Source organism: Trachurus trachurus, assembly GCF_905171665.1.
Source record: "Trachurus trachurus genome assembly, chromosome: 22".
NCBI lineage: Eukaryota > Metazoa > Chordata > Actinopteri > Carangiformes > Carangidae > Trachurus > Trachurus trachurus.
Genome location: NC_139907.1, coordinates 29,818,384 through 29,842,402, shown reverse-complemented (window position 1 = coordinate 29,842,402; position 24,019 = coordinate 29,818,384). Strand labels below are relative to the sequence as shown.

The 24,019-nt window shown below is 44.1% G+C and overlaps 1 protein-coding gene across 1 annotated transcript in view; it reads right to left on the bottom strand.

Moving 5' to 3' along the window:
- Nucleotides 1-276: 276 nt before the first annotated feature.
- Nucleotides 277-24,019, bottom strand: part of ccdc88c (coiled-coil domain containing 88C) — a 53,822-nt gene continuing 30,079 nt past the window's right edge. Inside the window, exons 8-31 of the mRNA XM_083997644.1 lie at nt 23,803-24,008; nt 22,620-22,701; nt 22,114-22,272; nt 21,813-21,959; nt 21,412-21,601; nt 21,125-21,306; nt 20,853-20,990; nt 20,477-20,761; nt 18,842-19,639; nt 18,187-18,314; nt 17,848-17,989; nt 17,466-17,609; nt 17,160-17,321; nt 16,790-17,067; nt 15,609-15,752; nt 13,358-13,544; nt 13,124-13,269; nt 12,870-12,959; nt 12,054-12,361; nt 7,877-7,963; nt 7,439-7,549; nt 7,206-7,343; nt 6,758-6,990; nt 277-2,215 (exon numbers count right to left, since the gene is read on the bottom strand). Coding sequence (XP_083853770.1) covers nt 1,421-2,215; nt 6,758-6,990; nt 7,206-7,343; nt 7,439-7,549; nt 7,877-7,963; nt 12,054-12,361; nt 12,870-12,959; nt 13,124-13,269; nt 13,358-13,544; nt 15,609-15,752; nt 16,790-17,067; nt 17,160-17,321; nt 17,466-17,609; nt 17,848-17,989; nt 18,187-18,314; nt 18,842-19,639; nt 20,477-20,761; nt 20,853-20,990; nt 21,125-21,306; nt 21,412-21,601; nt 21,813-21,959; nt 22,114-22,272; nt 22,620-22,701; nt 23,803-24,008 — 5,280 coding nt within the window. The 3' untranslated portion in view covers nt 277-1,420. The remainder of the gene's footprint in view (nt 2,216-6,757; nt 6,991-7,205; nt 7,344-7,438; nt 7,550-7,876; nt 7,964-12,053; nt 12,362-12,869; nt 12,960-13,123; nt 13,270-13,357; nt 13,545-15,608; nt 15,753-16,789; nt 17,068-17,159; nt 17,322-17,465; nt 17,610-17,847; nt 17,990-18,186; nt 18,315-18,841; nt 19,640-20,476; nt 20,762-20,852; nt 20,991-21,124; nt 21,307-21,411; nt 21,602-21,812; nt 21,960-22,113; nt 22,273-22,619; nt 22,702-23,802; nt 24,009-24,019) is intronic.

The window sequence follows — 24,019 nt, the reverse complement described above, 5'->3', positions numbered from 1 at the left end:
AACAATTGGCCCAACTCAGACTCCAGTGGCCAGTCAGTCCAGTGGCTGCAGGAGCAGCTCTGCTCTGGACTCAGGCTCTGCTCTGCTCTCTGTGTGTGTGCACTGTCTACAACTGTCTGGCTAACGTAGCGTGCAGCAGTACACCCTAACCAAAACACAGTGGTTTCTCCTGCAGTGTGTGTGTTTGTGTGTGTGGATGTGAATTAAGTCCAGTTCAATGGTTTAGCAAAGCCACAACCAACTCCCTCAAGGACAATGCCTGTGTCTGTATATATCATTATATACATGTGTGTGTGAGTGCGTATGATTGTGTGTTTTTGAGACTAGTGTTGGCTCGGGTAGGGAAGCATTTCCAGTAAAGTGTCAGAGTGTTGCATGCTGGGACAGAATCTAAAGATGGAGGAAGAAAGACTGTAATTAAACTGGGAGGGTCCCCTCTATCTCTGTCTTGTTTATCTATTCATCTTCCCATCTCTCCATCCGCCTCTATATCTGTCCCTTCATCTTATCCACCACTCTCCATCCCAGCATCCCTCTATTCTAACTCTACCTCCTCTTCTTCACTTGCTTTGTTCCTCTTTGCTTGAATCTCTCTCTCCTCTCCCCAGTGTTTGTTCTAGATGGCCGAGGAGAGGATGAGGACAGAGAAGAGGAGGAATCGGATACATTCACTTGTTTTGGTTGTTTTCACTTCAGTTCCGTCACTCTTGGTGAGGGCTACTTCCTGGCTCCAAGGGAAACATTTGCAGGGCCAGACAGTGTCAGTCAGCACTCAAAGACTTTCAAAGCTCATTCTTAGTGTTCTGCTCCACAGCAAGGCTTTAAGACTTCAGACGCTGCAGCTTCCATTTCCATTTCTCTAGGTTTTCAATTTAAAATCAGTAGAATCAGTGAGAGCAACACCGTTTTCAAAAAAGATCCTTTGGTGCCACGATGCCCCACAGAAGATCCCATCATGGGGCTGATGCTGCACTAAACATGATCAGACTACTGACCCCCAACATTAGTGTTCTGATGTTCAAGTCTAAGTCCTTAAAAACTATCAACACACTGAATCAGCCTCTGACAGGTTCAGAGATGATGGTAGTAGAGAACAGTGAGCAGAAAGCGGCTTCAGAGAGCCGGTGTGATGTGATGTGAGGTTGTGCAGCTGCAGCTGCGTTGGCAGGTGCTGTATGGAGTCAGGTTCTCTTCATCTTCTGAGGAAACAGGAACTAAAGTCTTTTAAGCAGAAATGTTTTTAGATGTGCTCTGCCCGCAGACTGGCTGCGTTTGATGCTGAATTTGACCCCAGGCTTCCTGAACTTCTAACTTCTAACATTTGTGGGCAGTAGAAAGAGCTCGGCTGTGAAGGTCTGGACCTTGAAGCTCCAGCATTTGGCCTCAGCAGACTGTAGTTTCCACTATTTGGTTCCAGTCTTTAGACACAGCCGTACTCATACCAGACGGTCTGCGGGTCGTTGTTGGGGTCGGGGGAGGCCGGGGTGCTTATGGGCTGTTCCACTGAGTTACACTTGGCTCTGTCACTTTCCTTCTTTAGGAGGGACGAGTCGGCCGGCTGAGCCTCCCTCGACGCTTCCCCGTGCTCAGAGCCTTCATTTGCCCGTGTGCTGGGCACGGCCCTAACGGGGGTTACCATAGCGACCTCTCCACGGTGATGATAGGAAGAGGAGGAGCTCGGGCCGTTCTGTGAGACAGGAGTCCTCCCTCTGTCTTTCTCCCGCTCTGAGTATCTCTCCGTCTGCAGATTCAGAGAGGAGGAGTGGTGGAGGGGCGGGTTCAAGAAGCTGCTATCTCCGAGCTGATTGGTCGGACCGGCCAGACGAGCGGAGAGCGGCCGTTCTCTACCGTTAGAGCCCGCTCCTTGCCGGCGAAGCACCACGTCCGTCTGGCCGGGGGAGCCGTCCTTCCTCCGAGTCTCCGGTCCACTGGAGCGCAGCAGGTCGGCCGAGGCCAGGCTGAAGGTCCGGCTCAGGGCGGGGCCGGTCCTCTGGGGGAGGGGCGGGCCCGAGGACGGGGACTGGCCCACGGGCTGGCGCGGTGACGGCTTCACGCTCTGTCCAGGCCTCTGGTTGGATGGTTGGACAGTGGGTGTGACGTAGCTGGTGGGAGTCACCTGATCTCTGGAGGGGGCAGAGGGGGCAGAGGGGGCAGAGGGGGCGGGGCTTCTAGTGAAGTAGTCAGTCATCAGGTCCTCCCTGCTGCCTGTAGACACCTGCACACAGGGATCACACAATGGAGGGAATAAATAAGCAGAACGGTCCACATGCTGCTCCAGTGCAGCTTGTAAAACTCCATGTAGTTGAGCCTGGCAGCAGTTTGTAAAACTACAGCTAAAGTAGCTTTAGCAACTACTTGTACTCATTCTACTCATTTAACTCAGCGTTAAATAGATCAACATGTGGTGTATATGAAACAATAGCCTACAAAACATTCACATGCCAGTAGAAACATGCCTCTACACTTAGTTTTATATTTTTTAAAGAAAAAAAGCTGTTTGGTCAACATCCTTGTTGGCTAATATAAAGAGAAAATGAAAATCCTGCCCCAATACCCACTTGTAAATCAGAAATGTAAACCAGTCAACAAAAAATGTCATGAAAAATACAAAGAGGTTGAGATATTCTAGATCGGTGTGTCAACAGTGTTTCAAACCATGACAGGAACTTCAGAGGCACTAACACTAGATGCCAGGGCAGCATCACTTGTTGACAGTGGCATTGGCCAAAATTGTAGTTTGTAGTTAAACTACAAAAAATTACCCAAAAAGTAGTTTAAATACTTGACGCAGCACAAAATATGAGTGTAGTTTAACTACCAGCAAGTTACAGCAAGTTGTAGTTAAGCTGTAGTTCAACTACATGTAGTCAAAGTCTCCCCAACACTGCATATACATGCAGGTGTAAACTGACAGAATGGAATGTAATGTCTTGAAGACATGCCACCTCTCAGCTGAAAGGCTCTTAGAAGAGTTCATCACCATGTGAGAATCTCCACAGACACTTGATGCACTGCTTTCTCCTGACCCTGAGCATCATTCACTTGTGAGGAACTGAAAGGCAGGAACTGTCAAGAACTGTTGTGAGGAATTATCATCTTATGATAATGATTGGTCCTAGAAATCAGTCAGCTGAAACTGAAACTGAACAGTGAACTCATTTGTTGTTGAATTGTACTCAGTACTGACTCTACTTCACTGAGTTGAGGACTGTGGTCTGACACTGTGTGACCATCTATCTTAAAGGGACAACAAGGAGTTTCTATTTGGTTATAAAAAAGTGTCTCACATTAATGTGGATGAATCTACGCTACTCACACTTGTTAATGGCTCCATTTTCGATAAATATATCGTTTTGTCTCTATCGTTATTTTGTTATTTTAATTAGTGGAGGAAATGCTGGACGAGCCGACCAGCGTTTCCTTACTTTTTTTTCGTTTCGTGGACGCTGCCCGGCGAGTCATGAGAATAACGCCGCCGAATCGCCGTTTATGGTCGGAACTACGGCGGTATCTGATTGTTCTCCAACCTCCGACTTTCATTCTTGATGAATGAAAACATTCTTGGCAAGACGTCCGTCTTGCGCCGGTCCAAGAATTTCACCGTGCGTGCGGAGGCTCATAGGGCCCGACCGATATGGATTTTTTGGGGCCGATGCCGATTACGATTATTAGGGGGAAAAAAACCCGATAACCGATTAATCGGCCGATTATTATTATTTTTTTAATTAAGTTTTAAAATTGTATTACTATAATAATATATCTATATATATTATATAATATATAAATTAGGGCTGCCTGGTCGACCAAAAAATCATTAGCCGACTAAAATTTCATTGGTCGATTGGTTGCATGAAAAAAAACAAACATTTGAAGCCCTGTCTTGTCAAAATGAAGTCAAAATCAATATGGGCTTTTATTTTGAAGGGCCAAATACAGGAAGTCATGACACGTGATACTTTTTTGTTGTTGTTTTTTCAACGGCACGGCGTCTCTCTCTCCCTCTCTCTCTCTTTTCAATTAAAAGCGATCAGCGGTTGCTGCCGTGCCCGGCACCGTGTCAAAGCAGCTCACCGGCGGTCAGTCTCACAGCAGTGTCACGGAGCAGAGACATGATAGTCCCCGCTGCAGTCAGAGTCCCGCACTGCTCCACGCCGCGGACCCCCCCACCCGTCACACAGCCTCAGCTCAGTCACTCCCTCCCTCATCTACTGTGTTTATTGGTGATAAATGAGCATACTGCCGTGCCGGTATATAACGGTAAAACCCGACCCCGACCGGCTTGTTGAATCTCGGACCCAACACGGCCGGAGACGAGCATTAATTAATTAATTCACAACCCGACCGCGGTAAAAAAAAAAAAAAAAAAAAAAAAAAAGGGAAACAGAAAGCCAGTGGCAACACTGGTTTTGAGACAGATCAGTCACTCTGCTGTGTGCTGTGACTGAGGTGGTAGTGGATGGAGTTTGTCATGAGGTCGGCGCCGGTGCGGGGGAATCTTTTCAAAGTAAAACCAAGTTTTATTCCCTGCATTTTATTCCTGAAAATATCGGCGACAATCGCCGAGTTTTGGCCGATTACCGATTAGTTTAAAACGGGCTATAATCGGCCGATTTAATCGGCTCGCCGATAAATCGGTCGGGCCCTATGAGATCACTTTGCTTTCCAAAACTCCTCGTTGTCCCTTTAAATGACCAGCACATTTCATGTATTTTTTTCTTCCCATCTACTGCATTCTTATTTACATTTGCTCTGTTCTCGATGAGCACGTGTGAAATGATCATTTGAATGAACCAATGTCCTCAGTCTACAGTGAAATGTGAAGTGTGTTACACTTGGATTTAACTCACAGATCATTATCTGAAGAAGAAGAAGGTTTATGTGCAATATAAATATTTTTTAGGTATCTTTTTCATAATAAATCTATTTTATATATTTATTTATCATTGCAACTTTATATATAGTGAATGTTTGAAGGCCTCTCCCTGTCTGCAGGATCTCCAACACTCATCCTAGGCGTTGTAGCTACAGTAAAAACTGAGAATCTGTTTGGACTTAATAAATATCATGCACTACCTTATTTGAGTAATATTCTCATGATATTTTCACACTCTGGATCTGTCTGTACATATTTCAGTGGCGGGCTGGAATGAAGCAGCTGATTTGTAGGCAGGAGTGAGCCTCGCAGCTCTCAGATCAGAGGTGATAAGAACAACTTCTCACAAACTGGGCTGTGACTCAGGAGTGAGTGTCTACTGCCCATCTGGAAAACATCAGTAATGTCCCTTCACAGCCAACTGTGTGATCTGTGATCAGTATGTTAACCTGCTTTTATTAATGATGATCATAATTCAGCTGCATGATGATAAGACAAGACGTGTTATCTACAGTAAGAGAATTTGTCATAGTTCCTTCCTTCATGTGATGTGCTGCATGTCGGTTACAGAGTGACTCAGAATCAATATGATCACTGAATGGTTTAGGTCCAGAATACATGAATGACATGTTAGTAGAGTATAAACGTTATGTTATGCTGCACACAAGTGGAACAAACTACCAGCAGAACTGAGATCAGCCCCAACTTTTAAATCCAGGTTAAAAACATTTCTCTTTTATAGCTGAGCTCTTCTTAAGAACGTTAAACTTTATCTATTTTCTTTTCTCTCTCTACTTTTTCTTCTTCTTTGCTCTTGCTTTTAACTCTATGTTTAATGTTTATGCAGTTCTTTTTAAATGTTTTGTCTTTATGTAAAGCACGTTGAGTTGCCTTGGTATGAAATGCGCTGTATAAATAAAGATGCCTTGCCTATGATAACATTGGTTGGTGACGGCATTAGAAGACGGTTTGTCAGCTCATGCATACCTACTGTTTTCCCATTTGATCCTTTATTTTTCCCACACAATCTTTCTTCACAATCTTTTTCTTTTTTCTATCATCTAAATTAAAACAGGGTTTCTGCAGCCAGAGATTCTTATTTGTTGATATAAGAAGGACACAGCTTCAGAGAAAATGTTTTCTTTGCTCTTTTTTTATCTGATGTGAAGTAAGAATCCAGTCAATGGAAACGGGTACGTCTCTCTGTTTGGGCCATCTGTCTCCAGACTCCCTGCATCATTTGTCACTCATTTCACTCATTTCGGTTTTCATTCTACTACAGTTTGTCATTGTCAAAATTGCTATTGCTTTTTTTTAACACTCCTGTGAAACTGCAGTACAGGTAAATCAAAGAAAACCTCATTTTAGTCCTGTTTTCATGACTGGCCAGACAGTGATGAATCCTCTGTCTTCAAATTATCACTCAAAAGTCACATTCAGTCCAGCGCTGATTCAGAAATCATCAGAACCAGGCAAACAACACAAACTTCACCAGCAGGTTCCTTACTGCCTCTGCTCCCTGACAGATGTAGGATGGTTCTTTTAAACGGTGTTGTGTACGAGGTGCTCCAGAATCAGCACTTAGGCTTCTTCACAGTATCTAAAATATGCATGTCTTCAAGTCTCCAAGATCTAAAAATGTAACTCCTCTGGTTTGGTCAAGTGTTTCTGTAGGGTGACCTGCATGATTCAAATGCACGCAATTTGTCATCTGTGATTAAAAACCCATTCTGCAGTCATTTTTATTAGAAACCGTTTTCCTCTAACTGTGCCCTCTGTAGAAACACTAAGATGTTATTTGGTGTAAGTCAATTCTCCAAGTCTTCAACCCTCTTTACTTGGTAAAGTGGTGATAGTTAACACACACACACACACGCTTCTTACCAAAAGAGGTGACTGTTTGTTGCTCTCTTGTAGAAACTGTTCCAGCGTCACCATCTCGTTTCCAGGTGAAGATGAGCGAGTCTTGGTTCTGACTCCGCCCCCGCGCTGTGGTTGGGCTCTCTGGGGGGCCTGGTCGTACGGGAGGGTGGAGCTACGCGACAGAGCCAGCTGTGACCGGCTGAGGCCCGTGACATCATCACTAGAGAGGCTGGTGGCCTGATAATCTATTGTGTCTGAAACAGAGAGAAATGTGAGTTAATCACCTTGCATGTGCCACTATTAATCTGTATTCTCTGATGTAATATGTTCCTCTTTTGTCTTAAATGCTACCTATGTGTGTGAAACGGTGCATGTCTTGTTGAACATTAGAAAACATCTTGACAATAAACTGTAATCACATCCAGTATTTGTGGAAACGTTCTTTACATGTTGCTTAATGCAGATGTACCTCTGCAGTTGACCGGTGAGTTGGAGCTGGAGGTGTTGTGGCTGAAGTCTGCGGATCCTGGGCGACCTCCCTTGTTGCCATGGTGACCATACGTGGAGTCAGAGGCATTATGGCAAGACTCTTCATCAAATAACAGACCTGAAATATTTACACAGCGTCTTAATGCTTTCCAATCACACTCACTCTCTTGCTGACGTCTGAATGGGGTTTTCTGCAGTAATAACCAGTCCTACCTCTGGTCCTGCGGCTCGGCCCTTGTCCCACTCTGCAGTTAGAGTTGTTGATCAGGCCCAGCGAGGGGGACTGATGGCTCGGAGTGGAACTCAGAGCTTTATGGGCCTGACCTGGGATTGAGAAACAGAGAAAAACAACTAATTAATTAATAAAAAATTCATTCAAATTCAAAGAAAATCAGCCCACACTGCACTTTATACAATCGTCATATCCTACACATCACTCATGTGCATTTGAAAGTAACTATTTGTCAACTAAGGACTAAATGCCTGTGCTCATTCCTCTTCAGAGTCGATCTTAAATCCTCTCCTCTGTCTCCAACAGGAACAGACATCAATGTAATTCACATAATAACTCAGTGTAATGGCCCATTTGTTGAGTCATTCTGTCAATAATAAATATGAATATGAATTATTAATGTGTAATGTATTAATTACCTTGCCCATGTCCATCCTCTCCATTCACACTCTCACTGCTGCCTGGAGTGCTGCTGCGATAAAATCCCTGGCTCCTGTCAGTCAAACCTGCAGACCAATCAGACTGTGAGAACTACTCTGGGTGAAATATAAAACTACAAGGTGCACGGTGCATTGAGACTGAAGCAATAACCTGTCACAGTGGTTCAAGCTGCACACCACCGTGACATCTGTTATTATCATCGCAATTAATATCAGGTTCATTACATTTGAGATTAGATTCCATCCATGCATGCTCCAATCCTTTTCTTATCAACATCCTGATGTAATGACAGAGATGCTCCTACAATTCATCATCTTAACAGCAAAGCCAATGAAGATATGAACATGGACGCGTTGCACAGAAAAGGAGCATAACTCATGTATCACCATCATGAAAACAGAGCTACAAATTTCAAATGATGGTCTCAATACGTTTCTGTTACAGTGAAACCTTTGAATAGTTAAACACTCCAAAACATATCAAATTATAAGCTGCATTCTTCACTTTCACATGGACGGAAACACCAGGAAGTCAAAATTCTGTGAAGTGGCATCTATACAGTAAATGTTCTGTGTGGTCTATGAAGTATGATTATTAACAGCTGCTCTTCAGCTCAGGTCTTTGCTGTATACAGTATACTGTCATCTTCAAATAAGGATAGTGTTTTTCTCATGTAGTTGCTCTGGGTAAATGAGAGAATCTACAGTATAGTCTCTCAGTAAATGTTACTGAGTTATCTTGTCTGTGGCAGCTTCAGAATGATTATATTAAAAATCCTACATAAGCTCAGAGACAGAGTGGTTGGTGGTGAGTTCTGGCAGCAGACAGATGGGCTGACGTGTGCAGTAGCTGCTAGCTGTGGTTAGCTGACATTGCTGCAGTATAACCTGGGGAAGCAGGCAGCACGACATTGCAATCAGAAAGTATTCAGCACCCTTCTCTTTTTAACTTTCACATTTTGTTTCCTTGCAGCCTCATTGTTTAAATTGATTTTACTCCTCATCAATCTACACTCAGGAATACATAATAACAAAACGAAACAGAATCAATCAAATGTTTGCAGGATGATTTGTCTTCTCCAGATGAGCACATTTAACATAATCCTTCTGGCTTGGTGGTTTGTCAGCTGTGTGTCAACTTTGTATCGAAAGGACTGTGCCTTCCCAAATACAGTACTGTCCACTGAGTCCAAGTGTCACAGCAAAAGCTCCAAACACCTGAAGCATGTCAGTGTGATATTTCAGTTGTTCTAAAATTCTATTTTCACCTTGTTATGGAGCAATGATTGTAAACTGATCAGAGAGAAAACCAACTCAAATCATTAGAGCATGAGGCTGCAACAGTCACAGTAAGAAACAGTGGTGTCAAACACTTTCTGAACGCCTGCGTCATCTTCATTTATACACATACAAATCAAAAACAACAACAACATAACTGCAAATATATGAAGGCAAGCCTGGCACGCTTGAAAGCAGGAGGTTTGTACACACAGACACACACATACATGAACCGTCTACACACACTACTTACTAGTAATACTGGTGGGCTTGCCACAGCAACATGCATCTGTTTGTGCTTCGTTTCATTATTTGACCCCAGGAGTGTGAGATGTTATTAGTGTGTACGTGTGTTATGTGTGTGTGTGTGTTTTTGTGTGAAATCCTAAAAAACAGTGTAGGGGATGGGATGCACATGATTAACCGTTTAACTGTTAACCGATAACAACAACTTTGACTGGTTAATACCAGCAGTAGAGCATGTTAATCTGGTCAGCTAACTGCCAGCTAATCGGTTAACAAGTGGTGGTTATCAGTCTGAAAAATGTGCATCTCTTGTGCTGGTAGTGACAGTACAATGATGATGACGATGATGATGACGATGATGATGATGATGATGATGTGTTGATTAAAAGTGATGAGGAAGAGGAAGGAGGGTGTTAGAATACTCCGTTGGCTGACATTGACTGGCTAGTGATGACGTCAGACGTGATGTCAGTGGAAGACCAAAATCGCAGTCGTCTGTTGAAAGAGAAGGAGAGGCGAGAGGAAGAGGAGGGGGAGGAGGAGGAGGAGGCAGGGGGGGAGGGGAGGAGCTTGTCCTGACTTTTACTGCGGAGGAAACAGAAGCGTTTTGGGGCAGAAGGAGCTGAGTGGGAGAGAGAAATGGACAGAGATATGGAGAAATGTAGGGAGAATGGTAAACAACGATAGTGAGTCAAATAGCTGGTTGAAAAGTTATAAAGTATATGATTGTCAGGATGTAAAATAACAGAGGCCATGCAAGAGAAACCATTAGAACAAAACAAGAACATGGAATTCTGTTATGTAGAACCATGCACTAGACTCAGGACTGAGCTCATCTCACTCTCAATTCAAATAAAGTCTGATGTCTAGTGGAAAGCTGGGGAAGAGTGGGCCACTCGCCTCGTATGAGGAGTCATATGAGACACACAGGTGTCAGGTGCTTTATTAGGACCCTGTCTACTTTCAGGAAGTGTTGATTCAACTGTAAAGGATTTCATCTGTGCTTCTCGTTATAAAAGAGATATTTCTGTCATCTGGGGGTGTCTTATTGATTTAACTTAGGCAGACAAAATAATAGAAACACCTGTTTGATTGATTATTACACTGCAATATGATGGAGTTGAATCAACACTTTTCTAAAACGGTTTCAACAAGAACTGAGCCTCCATGGAGCAGAATTTATAGTAGGAATGTTGTTTAGTTTTGTACCTAATAAACCACCAACAGCTGAAGAGTAGGACCATTGGAAAGAGTTATTATGTCAACTTATGTTGGTCCAGTATGACAACTTCCACATGCCTGTGGAAAAAAGCTTTTAAAAGCCACTTGTTGAACTGAGAGTGATTTGAGCTGAGCCGTGAGCAGAATTCCATTTAAGAGCAGAAAACCCATAAAACCCAAATAAAACCATAAAGATTTAGGGCCATGCATTAGAACCCAGTTCTACCATTAGGATAGAATGATGAAAAGTAAGATAGCTGGGGTGTAGTGAGCCTTTCACCAAGCATTGTCTATCTGCAACCCACTGTCATAACCTGGATTGGAAGCGAATCAGTTTTAACTATGACTTCATAATGTGTAACCTCCATAATCTCTTCATCTTCAGGGGTCTCCAGGGGGAGTGAGAGCTACAAATAGTTCATCCAACTTCAACCTCTTCAGCACCAGATCACTATCTGCCAGCTGTCACTCAGAGTGAGCCGTCTATGAGTTTGTCTCATTTGGTTTCTTTACAGCTCATCTCCTCTAGGCAACTTGCAGTGACTGCAGCTTTTCGGGAAACAGAGCAGATATAGACTAAACTTAAAATAGCACATAATCACATATTTCCTGGTTGTATGTTAAGTTAAGTTCCTGTCTGTTACATACCATTGATGAATGGGTCCCTGGCCACTGATCAACGAGCCTCTCTTTCCTCTGATTTCCAATCATATGTATTTCTTTACAGAGCTGACAGTTATTTCAGCTTCAGAGTTTTAGTTAAAAATGGGAGTTTATTAAGACATGAGGATTCTCTAAGCCCCGTCTTGTTGTCAAAGTCACTCTCAGAGAAAAAAAGGTTAGAGACCCCTGGTCTAAACCAACTATTTTTGTCTCATCTCTGTTCTCACTGGAATTTCAGTATGCTGAACAGTACGTTGAGGCAAAAATAAATCACTGTCTATCAGTCTGGAGGGAATTTTTGTTGCCATGTCAGATTGCTATTATTGCTGTTACACTGTCTGTCTTCTGGATAAGAGTAATAGTAAAAACAAACTGGGCTGTACATTAACATAACAAAACAATCATGTAGCCTAATGCTTGAAAATGTAAAATGTTAACAAAAATATCTGTAAAGTTCCTAATGCTGTGCCACCTGATCCTCCCAGTACAGAACAAGTGGGACAGTGAAGAGCAGACACAGTGGATCTGTCAGTTGAGAGAAACAGGTGTGAAGTTCCTATCAGTCCTCCAGTCTGTGGTGTGCTGGTTAACAGCGCCCTGTAGTGGCTCAGCATGGAGGTGCAGCTATCCCATAAATAGAAGATGTTTCTCCTCCAGAGTCACTTCAGAACTACTATTTATTGTGTGTGTGAGAAGTGTCTTCATCACTGACACTCTGACAGGACTTGTGTGTGTGTGCTGTGTTTACCTCGGCTGATGGGGGTCAGCGCCGGACTCTGGGGTCCCAGGCTGGGACTGCCGGTGTGGTTGTTATGGTTACTGTGAGCATGGCCACCGTCTTGCGAGTCACTTCCCAGCCGCAGGGGAAGAGGGGGCGGCGTCTCCGGGGGGAGGAGTGGGGGTGGGGCAGGTAGGGGAATGTCAGGCACACTCTTTGCTCTCTCTCTCTCCTTGCCCACTTCTTTGTCCCGGTCGCCCCCTCTCTCCCTGCTGCTGCTCTCCTTCCGGGGTTTGATCAGTTTGGCTAAAGCTTTAGCTCCAGCCCACTGACTCCTCCTGACAACACACAACACAGTAGCTTGAGAGCGAGACCACTAATAAGCACATTCATAAATAACTCAACTAAGTATTCAATTTTTTTTGTAGGATTTAGAATGATCCATTTTTCGTGTTATTTGAGTTGAGTTATGCAGATTTGATTCAAATTTAAATGTTCACAGTTGTAGAATATGAAAAATGACAAAAAAAAATTAATTTAATTCTTTAATGCTGTCAGTATGAATAATTACAATTCTACAGATGAAAAACTTGCTGCATGTTTCTAAATCACATTTGTCAGCTTGAATTTCTTGGACTTTTGGTTTTGCAGGTCAGGACAATCTCTGATCAGTGTCCTCTGTTGCAATAAAAGAAAAGCAACCACGTGCCCGATGGAACAGTGAATGTGTTTGTAAAGCTGGAAGAAGCTTCTTTTTGTTCCTGTTTTTTTTTTTTTAATGGGTGGAATTGATGGTGTCTGAGGTATAACTGCTGCAATGTGTGCAAGGTGTTGATGACTAGTTACTTTTTAGGTGTAGGGTCATAGAATTTGTACTGGTCCATGATCTTCTCCTCTAGTTTCTCTTTGTGTCGCCGAAGAGAGTTCAGCTTATCACTAATAAGACAGAGACAGACAGAGAGACAGAGGGAAAGAAACAGAGACAAACATCAAACTCATTTACAGTATTGTTTTTTTCTGAAACTTTCAAAATATACTGTATGTCTATCTGTGTGTATATATATATGGGTAGTAGTATGGAGGGTAGTTTGTGTAGTTACATGTAGAGTTTCTGCTCCTGGTGAAACAGCTCTTTGCTCTCCATGCTCCTCTCCAGCAGAGTGTGGTTCTGCTGACTCAGCAGGTTGATCTGACTCAGCAGGTGGTGGTTCTCCTCTTCCAGGTTCCCTTTAAGTCGGCTCAACAGCTGAATATAAAAACACACGTACACACACAATGGAGTCAGGAAAGTAACATGCAGTAGACAGTGATTGAGAGCTGTTTGCTCTGTTTACCTCACAGTGGTTGTCTAGTTTGGTCATGGTCAGATCCAGGCCCTGGTGTTGTTCCATTAGCGAATCGTATCGTGCCATCCATTGACTCACTTCCTGCTGGGCGGAGCTTAATGAGCTCTTGAGTTCATTGGCGCGCTGCTGGAGCCCTTCACTGTGTTCTAAATGCTGTGATTGGCTGTCTGTCAATCTAAAGGTGGGACAGGAGAAGTCAAAAAAACATCCAGACAACTGGAACATTCTGAGGAAAGTCAACAATCAACTGTGATTGTAAAGTCAGTGATTATATAGCACTGTGCTCTCAGACGCCGTATACCCAGATACCCACCTGAACCCAAATGCTTATCTTAAAGCAGAAGTAAGCGGAATGTTTGTGTTAATATAAGTCTTAAATAGTTGTATCTTCCGACAGCAATTACTTCTATAGAGTGTTGGGTCTGAAACACGGGTCTGTCAGTCACTCTGCTCTGCTGTAAGCCCAGGAGAAAACTTTCCTTGTATCCTACAAACTTTATCCAATGAGGAGAGAGAACGGCATAAAGGGGCGGTCCTCTCTGTGTGTGCAGCCAAGGGATGCACGTGAATGTGGTGACGTAGGGACGAGGGCGGGGACTGCTAACTCCATCGGCTGACAGGAAGTTAGCCAAAACCACCGGATCGCTCACTTCTGCTTTAACAAAACAGCCTACGTTGATTTGGACCTGACACTAACTGGACTAAAATTAATTTAACAGCCAGGATCAGATTACATGATATTTTTCCATCCTATAAGACCTATACCAAAGAGTGCAGGACATAAATGATGGAATACGAAAAGAATAGAGGGTTCACTTATAAAAATGAGATTAAAGGGGAACATGCAAGTCCGCTCGCTTTTCCGCTGTTTTGGTTACGCTCCTCTCCTCCATGTGCATTTGTTTACAACGAAGCCGGCGAAAAATCAATAAATGGAGCAGTGGATAACGTTACATAACATATACGATGTTACGGCGCGTGTGTTTGTGTTTGTGTAGTCTTAACCGTCATGAACAAAAGTGTGTGTGTGTGTCACTCTCCCTTCCCATCGAGCTGGCCAGCTCTCCCTGATCCCCCCCCCCCCCCCCCCCCCCCCCCTCAGCAGAGACTGCCTTCATCAACTCCTGCTAACATTTCCATATTTCGCACATTCTGTGACAAACTGTAAACTGTTTCTTGTCTGTAACAACATCTACTGCACGTCTGTCCGTCCTGGGTGAGGGATCCTCCTCTGTTGCTCACCCTGAGGTTTCTCAGATTTTTCCCTGTTAAAAGGGTTTCCATGGAGTTTTTCCTCAGTCGATGTGAGGGTCTAAGGACAGAGGATGTTGTTACGATGCCATGTAAAGCCCTTTGAGACAAACTGTTTGTAAAAACGGGCTATACAAATAAAATAGCCTTGCCTTGCCTTCTCACTCTCTCTCCCCCTCCCTGTCTCTCTCCAGCTGTGCTTTCAAAATAAATGCATGAAAAGGGAAAAAAAAAAAAAAAACTGAATTGTGACGTGAGGCAAAGCAATTTTATTTGTATAGCCCATTTTTACCAACAGTTTGTCTCAAAGGGCTTTACATGGCATCATAACAACATCCTCTGTCCTTAGACCCTCACATCCACTGAGGAAAAACTCCATAGAAAACCATTTTAACAGGGAAAAATCTGAGAAAGCTCAGGGTGAGAGACAGAGGAGGGATCCCTCACCCAGGACGTGAGCTGGTGCTGCTGAGAAATTTAACAGTGACGGCCGCCAACAAATTCTCTATGTGGGAAAAAGCCTGGCATTGTGCTTAAATCACTGTCTCTGTATGTGAACAACATCATCAAACTTGAATGAATTATTTAAATTTAAAAATTGATTATGTGACATAACTGAATCAATTCAGAAACTTCCCATTAAGAATCTCGATGTATCTTCGAAACGATTATTTTCTGCACCTGCATTGTGTGTGGTGTGCTCCGATATTCCCAATACGGCATATCACACACATAAAGATTTGTCTTATAACACACAAGGGTCTCGTCCCCAAGCCCTGGTCGGAAGGGGGGAAATGGAGCCAAAATCAGCCAGGTTATCTTTATGTGTGTACCAGGCTTTAGGAAGTGATTCAGAAGAATATAGTGATATATCTTATATAGTAAGATAGTGATTTGTTTGATGGTAGCTCCTCTGACAGGTTGTTCCTACACCAAAGCCATCCCCTCTACTCTTAACAAGTTGGAGCTGTGTGTGAAAGTACAGTACCTGTTCACTTCTGTCTTTAAGTCTTGATTCTCTTGTTGTAGCAGGCGATTCTTTAGGAGCTCCTGGCTGAGTTGCTCCTTCTCTTTCTGACCACGCCCCTCCTGCTCCTCCCATTTCTCCTTCTGCTGCAGCAAAATACAATACCTGCAGAGACACAGATAGGACAGAGGAGTCATTTCTACTTCAATTACACAGTTTACAACACGAAGCTCAGTGGGGCCATCTGCTTTTCTTCATGGATCTCCATGCATCTATGTTACAGACTGTGTGTACAGTAGGATATTGTGTTGTGCTCTGTTAAGCTGTAATCAATCCAGTTACTCTGTCACAGTTGGTTTCTACTACACAAATATGACAACTGTTAACAAACTGTGTAGTGAAGGTTGCATTTAGTTTTGACTAAAACATAAATACATGATGACTGAACACCCACTGATGTCACTGCTGAGATAATGGTACATATAGAGAGCCTAAGCTGAAGCAGGAAGTAACGGTCGCCATGGGACCTCAATTCGGAAAAAATCTCCATGTAAGTGAACGGGAGTCAAAATTTTATTTTGTGATCCGATTGAATTGCGTCATGAGAAAAAAATATGACCTCTACCTGTCATGCTGAGAAATCAGCAGTTTGTTGTAAAACTAGTAAAATAAAATTCCGAAAATTCCTTAACCAGAAAGACTACAGTACAAGTGGCGTAGGTGACGTCACACACCACATGGCGCCCTTTCCTGTGTCAGTATTTTTTTTGGGACATCTGTAGCAGCAACCGGGACAGAGCGGGATTCGAACCGCCAACCCTCTGATCATTGGACGACCCGCTCTACCACCTGAGCCTACTGCTATAACTATAGGGATTATGACAATGGGCGATTTGCCAAAATGTTGAACTATCCCTTTAAAGTTTAGTTATCTTCTTTGCTTAAACATTGCCTACTACAAGAAGAAGCAGCACTGCAGAGCACTATACGTATTTCATCTTCTTCCATTGAAAGCTGCTTATGTGCTTATTATATATAAAAAAAAAAAAAAAAACATGAGTAACACGATACACAACTTTATAGCGATAGCAGGATTGGTGTTCATTCACTTTTCCAGTGTCCAGCTTCTTATTGACCACTAACTAAGTGTCCTTTGTAATAACATAATGATGGTCTCAAGAGTTTGTATGCTATAGACTTACTTGCTGTGCAGCGACCTGTGTTCATTCTCCAGCCCCCTCTGTTTGCACTTGAGTGCAGCATGCTGACTGATGAGCTGCTCATACTCATTAGCTTGCCTCTCGTGAACACTCAACAGGCGTTCGTGGTCACTGAGCACATTTTCCCGAGCCCGCCACGCCTCCTCGCGCTGCCGCTGCCATGACTCCACCTCAGTCTCCAGGGCAGTGACTTGGCCCTGCAGCACGGCATTCTGGGCCATGAGAGATGCACTCTGAGACGAGAGTGTGGAGTTCTCCACCTAAGGAACCCATCGGAGAGCAACGGTTGAAAAAACATTTTGAGCCACAAACTGCATTTGTCTCGACTTGGTCATATTGATGGAGCTCGTACCTGTACTTTAGCAGTCTGTGTGTGTAAAGATGTGTTCTGCTCCTGCAGGGTGGTGGTGTGTCGCTGCAGCGCCACTATCTGGTTGTTCAGAGAAGTGTTCTGGTTCTCCAGCTGTTTGAGCTGCTCCTTCAACAGACTGCTCTCTGTCTGCAGGGACGAGTTCTTGGAGAAAACAGTGTCACCATGAATATTTAGAGGGAGAACATTCAAGTACGGGAACGTTTCTGCAGCAAAGATTAGGAGATTTATAGGATGTAAGCTTGATGCTATCAAACTTGAATTAGCACAACGATCAAATGTACTTACATTCTTTTCTACATTAATGAGATGATCTTTGATCCGTAGAAGCTCAGCAGTGGCTGAAGCTTGACCCCGGCTGCCACCTGAGCGCTGCTGGTAGCTGTGGTGTTCTTCATCCTCCTGCTCTGGACTCAAGGCAGCCTTATGAGCCTTTTTATACACACACATACACAGATATATAATCAGACTAAGGCTGTCAAAACAGTTTTATCATTTGACAATTAGTTAAGTTTGGTTATTTCATTCCTTTTTTTTCCAGTTTATTTTGGAATTTACAGCTTTGTTATTTCCACAAATAAAATGTAGTCTTCAAAAACATTTTAAGAAACACATGATGACATAATATTGAATGTTGTTTGGAAGGAGCCAGGTGTGTGTGAGTCCTTACAGCTGCTAGCTCAGCTCGCAGTGTAGCATTGAATATGTTGCTCTCCTCTAACTTCTTTTCCAGGCTGGAGATTTTCTCCTCCTTTATCTTCATTGTTTGTTGGACAGTTTCCTCCAGCCGAGACTCCAGCAGCTTGTACCTGCTGGATTACACAGTCATTCATACATTCATCTAGCAGGGGTATAGCTGGGAAGTATTTTACACAAATGGTTCTCTAGATTTTTTTTTTTTTTTGACATGTTGTAAAGATGAGCTTTCAGGCTCTACACTAGTAACTTTACTGAAGAAAGATGGTCACCCCCCACATCCAGAACTGAGAATCTGCCCATAGCTAGATACCTGTGCTCCTGTGTGTACTCCTGCTGCAGTAGTTTCTCTCTGTTCAGTCCAATCTTCTCCAGCTCTTCACTGAGTCTCTCTAAATCAACACTCTGTTGCTGAACGCTCAGCTTCTCTGACACCAACTCCTGCACACATAAAGATGCCATACACAACTGTGAAACTTCCCATACAGTGGATAGAATTGCACAACTTGCTTAAAGAAAGCAGACACTGTGGGTTAGTCTGAAAGATGGGCTGATATTTGTCTTGTATTAAATCAACTCAATGTCAATTTTTAGCTCCTCTTTGATCATTCCACATGACCTTCCATAGCAACAGGCCCTGTTGTCATGAAACTAAGGTCGAACTCCCATTTCTGTGACGACCCATCCACTTGGCTCTGCTGGAGGAGATCATGTGGTAGTAGTGGAACAAACAGTAAATGGACCCAGCAATTAGTCTGTTTTTTCAAATGTGGATTTTAGGGTAAGGAACTTCAGCCAACATAGTCACATTTAAAATGTCTGAATATCTGAAAGCCCATAATCCATATAAATACTGTTCCAGTGACAACAATAACATTCTGATGGTAACACCAACACATTCACTCCTTTTGCAGTGTGTCAAAATCAAAGAATGCAGCAGCTCTCTTGTGTGGCTGTGTGGCTCTCACCTCTCTCAGGGTAGCCAGAGTTCTCTTGTCAATGGTCGCCTGTTTCTGCAGCTCCTTGTTCTCCTTCTCCAGCTCCTTGGCTTTGACTGCCACCTCCTTCAGCCGCTCCGCTTCCTTATTTAAAGCCATGCCTTCCTTCTGCACTGTAGCCAGTTGGCTGGTTTTCTCCTCCAGCTCTGTCTCTTTCCCTTCTAGCAGTGTTCTGGCCTTCAAGCTCTCCTTTTCCAGGTGCTTTCTGCCTTTCTCTGACTGCTCCAGGTCCAGTTGGAGCTTCCTCCTCTCCTTGTCTCCGTCCTCCCTCCTTCTTCGTTCCCCCTTCAGTTCCTCTACTTCCCTTCTCCATTCCTCCTCTCTGCTGTGTGTCTCCCGCCTCTCTCTGTCCACTTCTTCCCTCTCCTCTTTATGCCTCTCTATTTCTTCTTCTAAGCGATGCTTCTCCTGATTCACAGCTGCCATGTTCCCCTCCAGCCTTTCTGCCCTCTTCCTCTCTGTCTGCGCCTCCTCTCTGACCTCCTCCACCCTTCTCCTCAGCTCCTGTGTCTCTCGCTGCGCCTCCTTATGCTCCTCCTGTAGCGTGGCTAGGCGGGCGGCTGAGGAGCGCAGGTTTTCCAGCGAGCAGCGAAGGTCCAGGTTCTCCTTGGACAGCAGGCCGCTCTCTGTCTCCAGCCTCCCGAGCTGCTGCAGCTTCTGCTGCGCCTCCTCTGCCTCCCGCTTCAACCTGCACACCTCCTGCTCCAGGGAGGACACCTGTTTGTCCTGAGCCTCTGACCGCTCACTGCACGCACGCAGAGACGCCACCTAGAATCCAGACAGAGACAACAAAACTGCATCATACAGACTGATTTTTGGAAATACAACCGACTGATTTTAAAGGTATATTGTGTAAGAATTCAGATTCAGATTCAGATTCATAATTTATTGTCCCCGAGGGGAAATTCACTCCCATCTAGTGGTGCGGTTGTAGATAGCAAGCAACTCAGTCGTATTTTTCATGCTGCATTCATGTGAAATCGGTGACATGGCAGACGGACGACAGCCGCTGCAGGTAACGGCTTAAACAAGCCTCTATGTAAACAAGTGGTCCATCAGCACGAGGCAAAACAATACACGTGACAATATGTTGTCATGACGATGTAGTATTGTTTACCTGACCCACGTTTTACCGTCTTTCTCTGTACTTCTGTGACTAAAATGACATCTGGTTTGTTACCGACGGCCGTCTGCCCGACTGCACCTGAATGCAGCATTCACACGCAGTCCTCACAGTCCTCACTGCGTTACCGCGGTGACTTTTCACAGACGCCACCTCCACCTGAGCCGACAGCTCCTGTGTCTCCGCTGAGTTTCCGTGGTTTCCTACCGTCACGCTGCCACTGAACGTAAAAACATGGAGACACCACATGGCAGCAGCACCGAGCTTACCCGCTCCATGGAGATATGAATGATATGAACGGCTCATTCAGAGCTGAAAGGAACACTTCACTTTGTTGATGGGGGGGATTACTGATTAATGAAAAACAGACTTTTGAACGAAATAATTGATTTTCGTGAATAGATAACAGGAGAACTTACACAATGTCCCTTTAAATTCAGAATACATTACAAACAAATGAGTTGTGGGATCGATGTTATTACTTCTTTGTTCAGCGTGTCCCTGCTGCGTTCCAGCCTGGCTGCTTCTCTCTCCACCTCCTCGCACCGACCGGCCCTCTCCCTCAGCCTCTCTGTTTCCTCATTGGCTACTTTGACTTGACTTTCCAGGCTGACCAACCGGGAGCTGGTGTCAGTGATGTTCTGGTGCAGTAAACGGTTCTCTGTTTCCACCTCACGCACCCTCGCCTCACTGTTAGACTGTGCACGCTCCTGAAGGGAGCCCACGGCATCGGACAGGTGCTGCTTCTCACTCTCTAACTCTGAGATCTGGATGGACGACAAGAACAAACGTACAGGCATCAACAAGGAGATGACGTCAGCATCGTATTTGACCTGAGAGTGTCTGCGTGTCAACTACCTGTCGGTCCTTCTCTGCCTTCAGAGCATGCATTTCTCTCTCGAGAGTCTGCTTTTCCTTCAGTATTTCCTCTCCAAGAGATTCCATGTCCTGATTGGTCAGTCTCTCCTGGTCCAACAAGACCTGAAAACGCTCAAGCTAACAAGCAAAAAAACAAGACAAAGGTACAGTAGGTTTTTTAGTATCAATTAAAACTATGTCTGCAGTTTTTTTTCTTTCAAGTATGTTCTCCTCACTGCACCGATGGATACAGTATCCAGGTAAATATCCACCTTTTTACTGAGACTCTGGTTCTCCCTGTCAAGCTCCTGGGTATGGAGCTGCTGCTCCTGCAGGAGGTGGTTCTCCCCTTTCAGTCTGTCTATAGAGGTTTGGAGCTCCCGGTTTTCCTTCTCCAGCTTCAACACTCGACTGGAAACACACTCATTTAGCTCGTGGACCAGTGACTTGCGGGCTGCAGCAGATAGAAACATTTTAGTGAGGACAGTATGTAGAAAATCACGTTTCAAGCAGAATTGCATATAATAGAAGACAATAGAAAAGGAAGCAGACGTCTTACTGTCTGAGTTAGTGTTGTCGTGGTTCTTGGTCAGCTGTTCCAGCTCCCAGCCGAGATGAGCCGACTCATTCATACTCTGTTTCTGTCCGATCTCCAGCAGCATGTTCTCCTCTACCAGCTCCTCCAGCCTCCGTCGTTCATTGTCCCTCTCATGTAGAACACACAAAGGAGATTGACATGTAGAAGTACTCTCAAAGCCAAAAAGCACAGGAGAAGACAGGCAGTTAAACACACGACAGCCACACATGAGTTAATGGTATAATAACACTGACAAAGACGTGTGTGCACAAAAGCCAAATGCCACAACAGGTTTTTGTATCATGTCTAACAAAATTCAAGTGTCTCCTTTAAAATAGCTGGTAGATGACCAGATACTGTATAGTTGTGCTACTGTGTATTACCAGTTCCAGATCGTGTATCTTAGCTCGTAGTAACAGGTTGTCTTTCTCCAGTGTGTGCAGTTTCTCAGAGCGCCCCTTGGAGGCTGTAAGCTGCTCCTCCAGCAGCATCTTGGTCTCCATCAGAGTCAGGTTGTCCTCACGGAGCTCCTAAAGGACCCCACACACATACACACACAAGTCATTGCATCATGAAATATAGCAGTCCTATCACTTTGTTTCATTTATTTAACCTTTATTTATCCAGTGTAGCCTACACAAATGTCATATCAGACTAGTGTGCAGTGTGAAACTGTGGCTGTACCTCCACTCTGCTCTTGTAGAAGTGAACATCGTTGAGTTTTTCTTTACATCGAGTCAGTTCAGTCTCCAGTCTGTCCACCCGGGACGCTCTCTCCCTCAGTGAGTCCACCTCATCTCGGTACGCTCGGACCGAACGAGCCTCACAAGACAGCGATTGGTTCTGATCCACACACACACACAAACACACAGGCATTATTGTCACTTCTATCCATTAGTCCTTTTTCCATAACCATATATTACATACTAGTATTAAAAATAAATCTGATATGTGTGGACAGGATTCACATATGAAGTTCCGCATTTTCTACATGTACATGAGGGATGAAGAGTTGTTTTTTTCTTTTCCATACCGATCTGATTTAAGTCTAATCTGCAGCTGTGTAATATATTCAAATATACACACTAAATCAGCACTGACAATATTTCCATAACACTAACTGCCATTAACGATAAAACATATGTGGTGTGTCTCCCTGCTGGATAGAAGCCAGAGGTTTTCCTCCTGACCTCTTGTTTCAGTTTCTGTAGCTCCTGATCCAGACGTTCCACTTCATGTTTTGAATCCAACAGCTGCTCCGTCTTCTCCTCCCTGCACACACACACACACACACACACACACACACACACACACACACACACACACACACACACACACACACACACACACACACACACACACACACACACACACACACACACACACACACACACCACATAAAAAACTGAGTGGATTCAATTAAAAGTTTTACAGTCATTATTCTGTATAATCAGCTCCACACCCTGGTAATTTCCAGTTAGGTTGAGTGTAACTAAAGAGATTAACAACTCACTTGGTAAAATAATGTGATACATTCTGTAGAATGACTGGACTGAACGAGACAGTATAATAACCTACTCTATTAGCAGGGAGTATAATGACTTCCAGCCACTGCTTGCATCACAACAGTTCACCCAGTGATACACACACAGACTGTCTAGATTACAGTGTGTAACCAGCTGCTGCTGCTTTAGTTGGAGCCATGAAAACAACATTTTTAGGACTTATGCTGCGTTCAAAACAACTCGGAAGTCGGAAAAAAACGAGCTCCAAGTTGTAAAAAATGAATTGAACGGCGTGGAGCTCGGACATTACAGGTCGGAAACTCGGGTATCATTTCAGAGCTCCGACTTTCCGACTTGACGTCACGACAACATCAAAACATGGTGGACCTCATCTTAAATGGTTACCATTTAGAAATTTTAAGTTAAGTTAAGTTTGTTGTGGTTTTAATGCATATTTTTGTGTATTATTGCAGTATATGAAATACGTTTATATTAAGCTGTGATTGTTGTATTGTGTGAAATTGTGGTCCTCATATGTGCCGGAAATAACGTTTAACTGTTACCAAGGCTATAAGGCTATATGTGCACTCATCTGCAGTGTCTCCTCCTCTTCTTTTGCCTCCAAAATAAACATCATTTACTGCTGCATATTTTTTCGTATTCAGCGATGAGCCACAATACGCCAAACTTCCTTCGGGTATCCATGTTTTTTCTCTTCCGAGTTCCTGCAGCGTTAACGCAATGATGTGGGAAGTTGAAAATTTCCGACTTGGGAATCCCGACCTCCGAGTTGTTTTGAACGCAGCATTAGTAGTATGTCATTGACTACATCATCAGATCAGATAACATTTTGGTTCCAAATACGTACAGCTCTTGTCTGTTTCTGCGGAGCTTGGCCCTGGTGTCGGCCAGCTCCACAGACAGGTGCTGCTTCTCCTGTTTGTTCAGACCAGACACCGTCACAGCGTCAGCAGCCGGCCCCTGCTCCACGCCGCTGCTGCGCGACGTCCTACACCCGTCTTTGGGCTGCTGGCTCAGCAGGTAATCCCTCTCCTGGGTCAGATCCAAAATCACCTGGAGGGCAC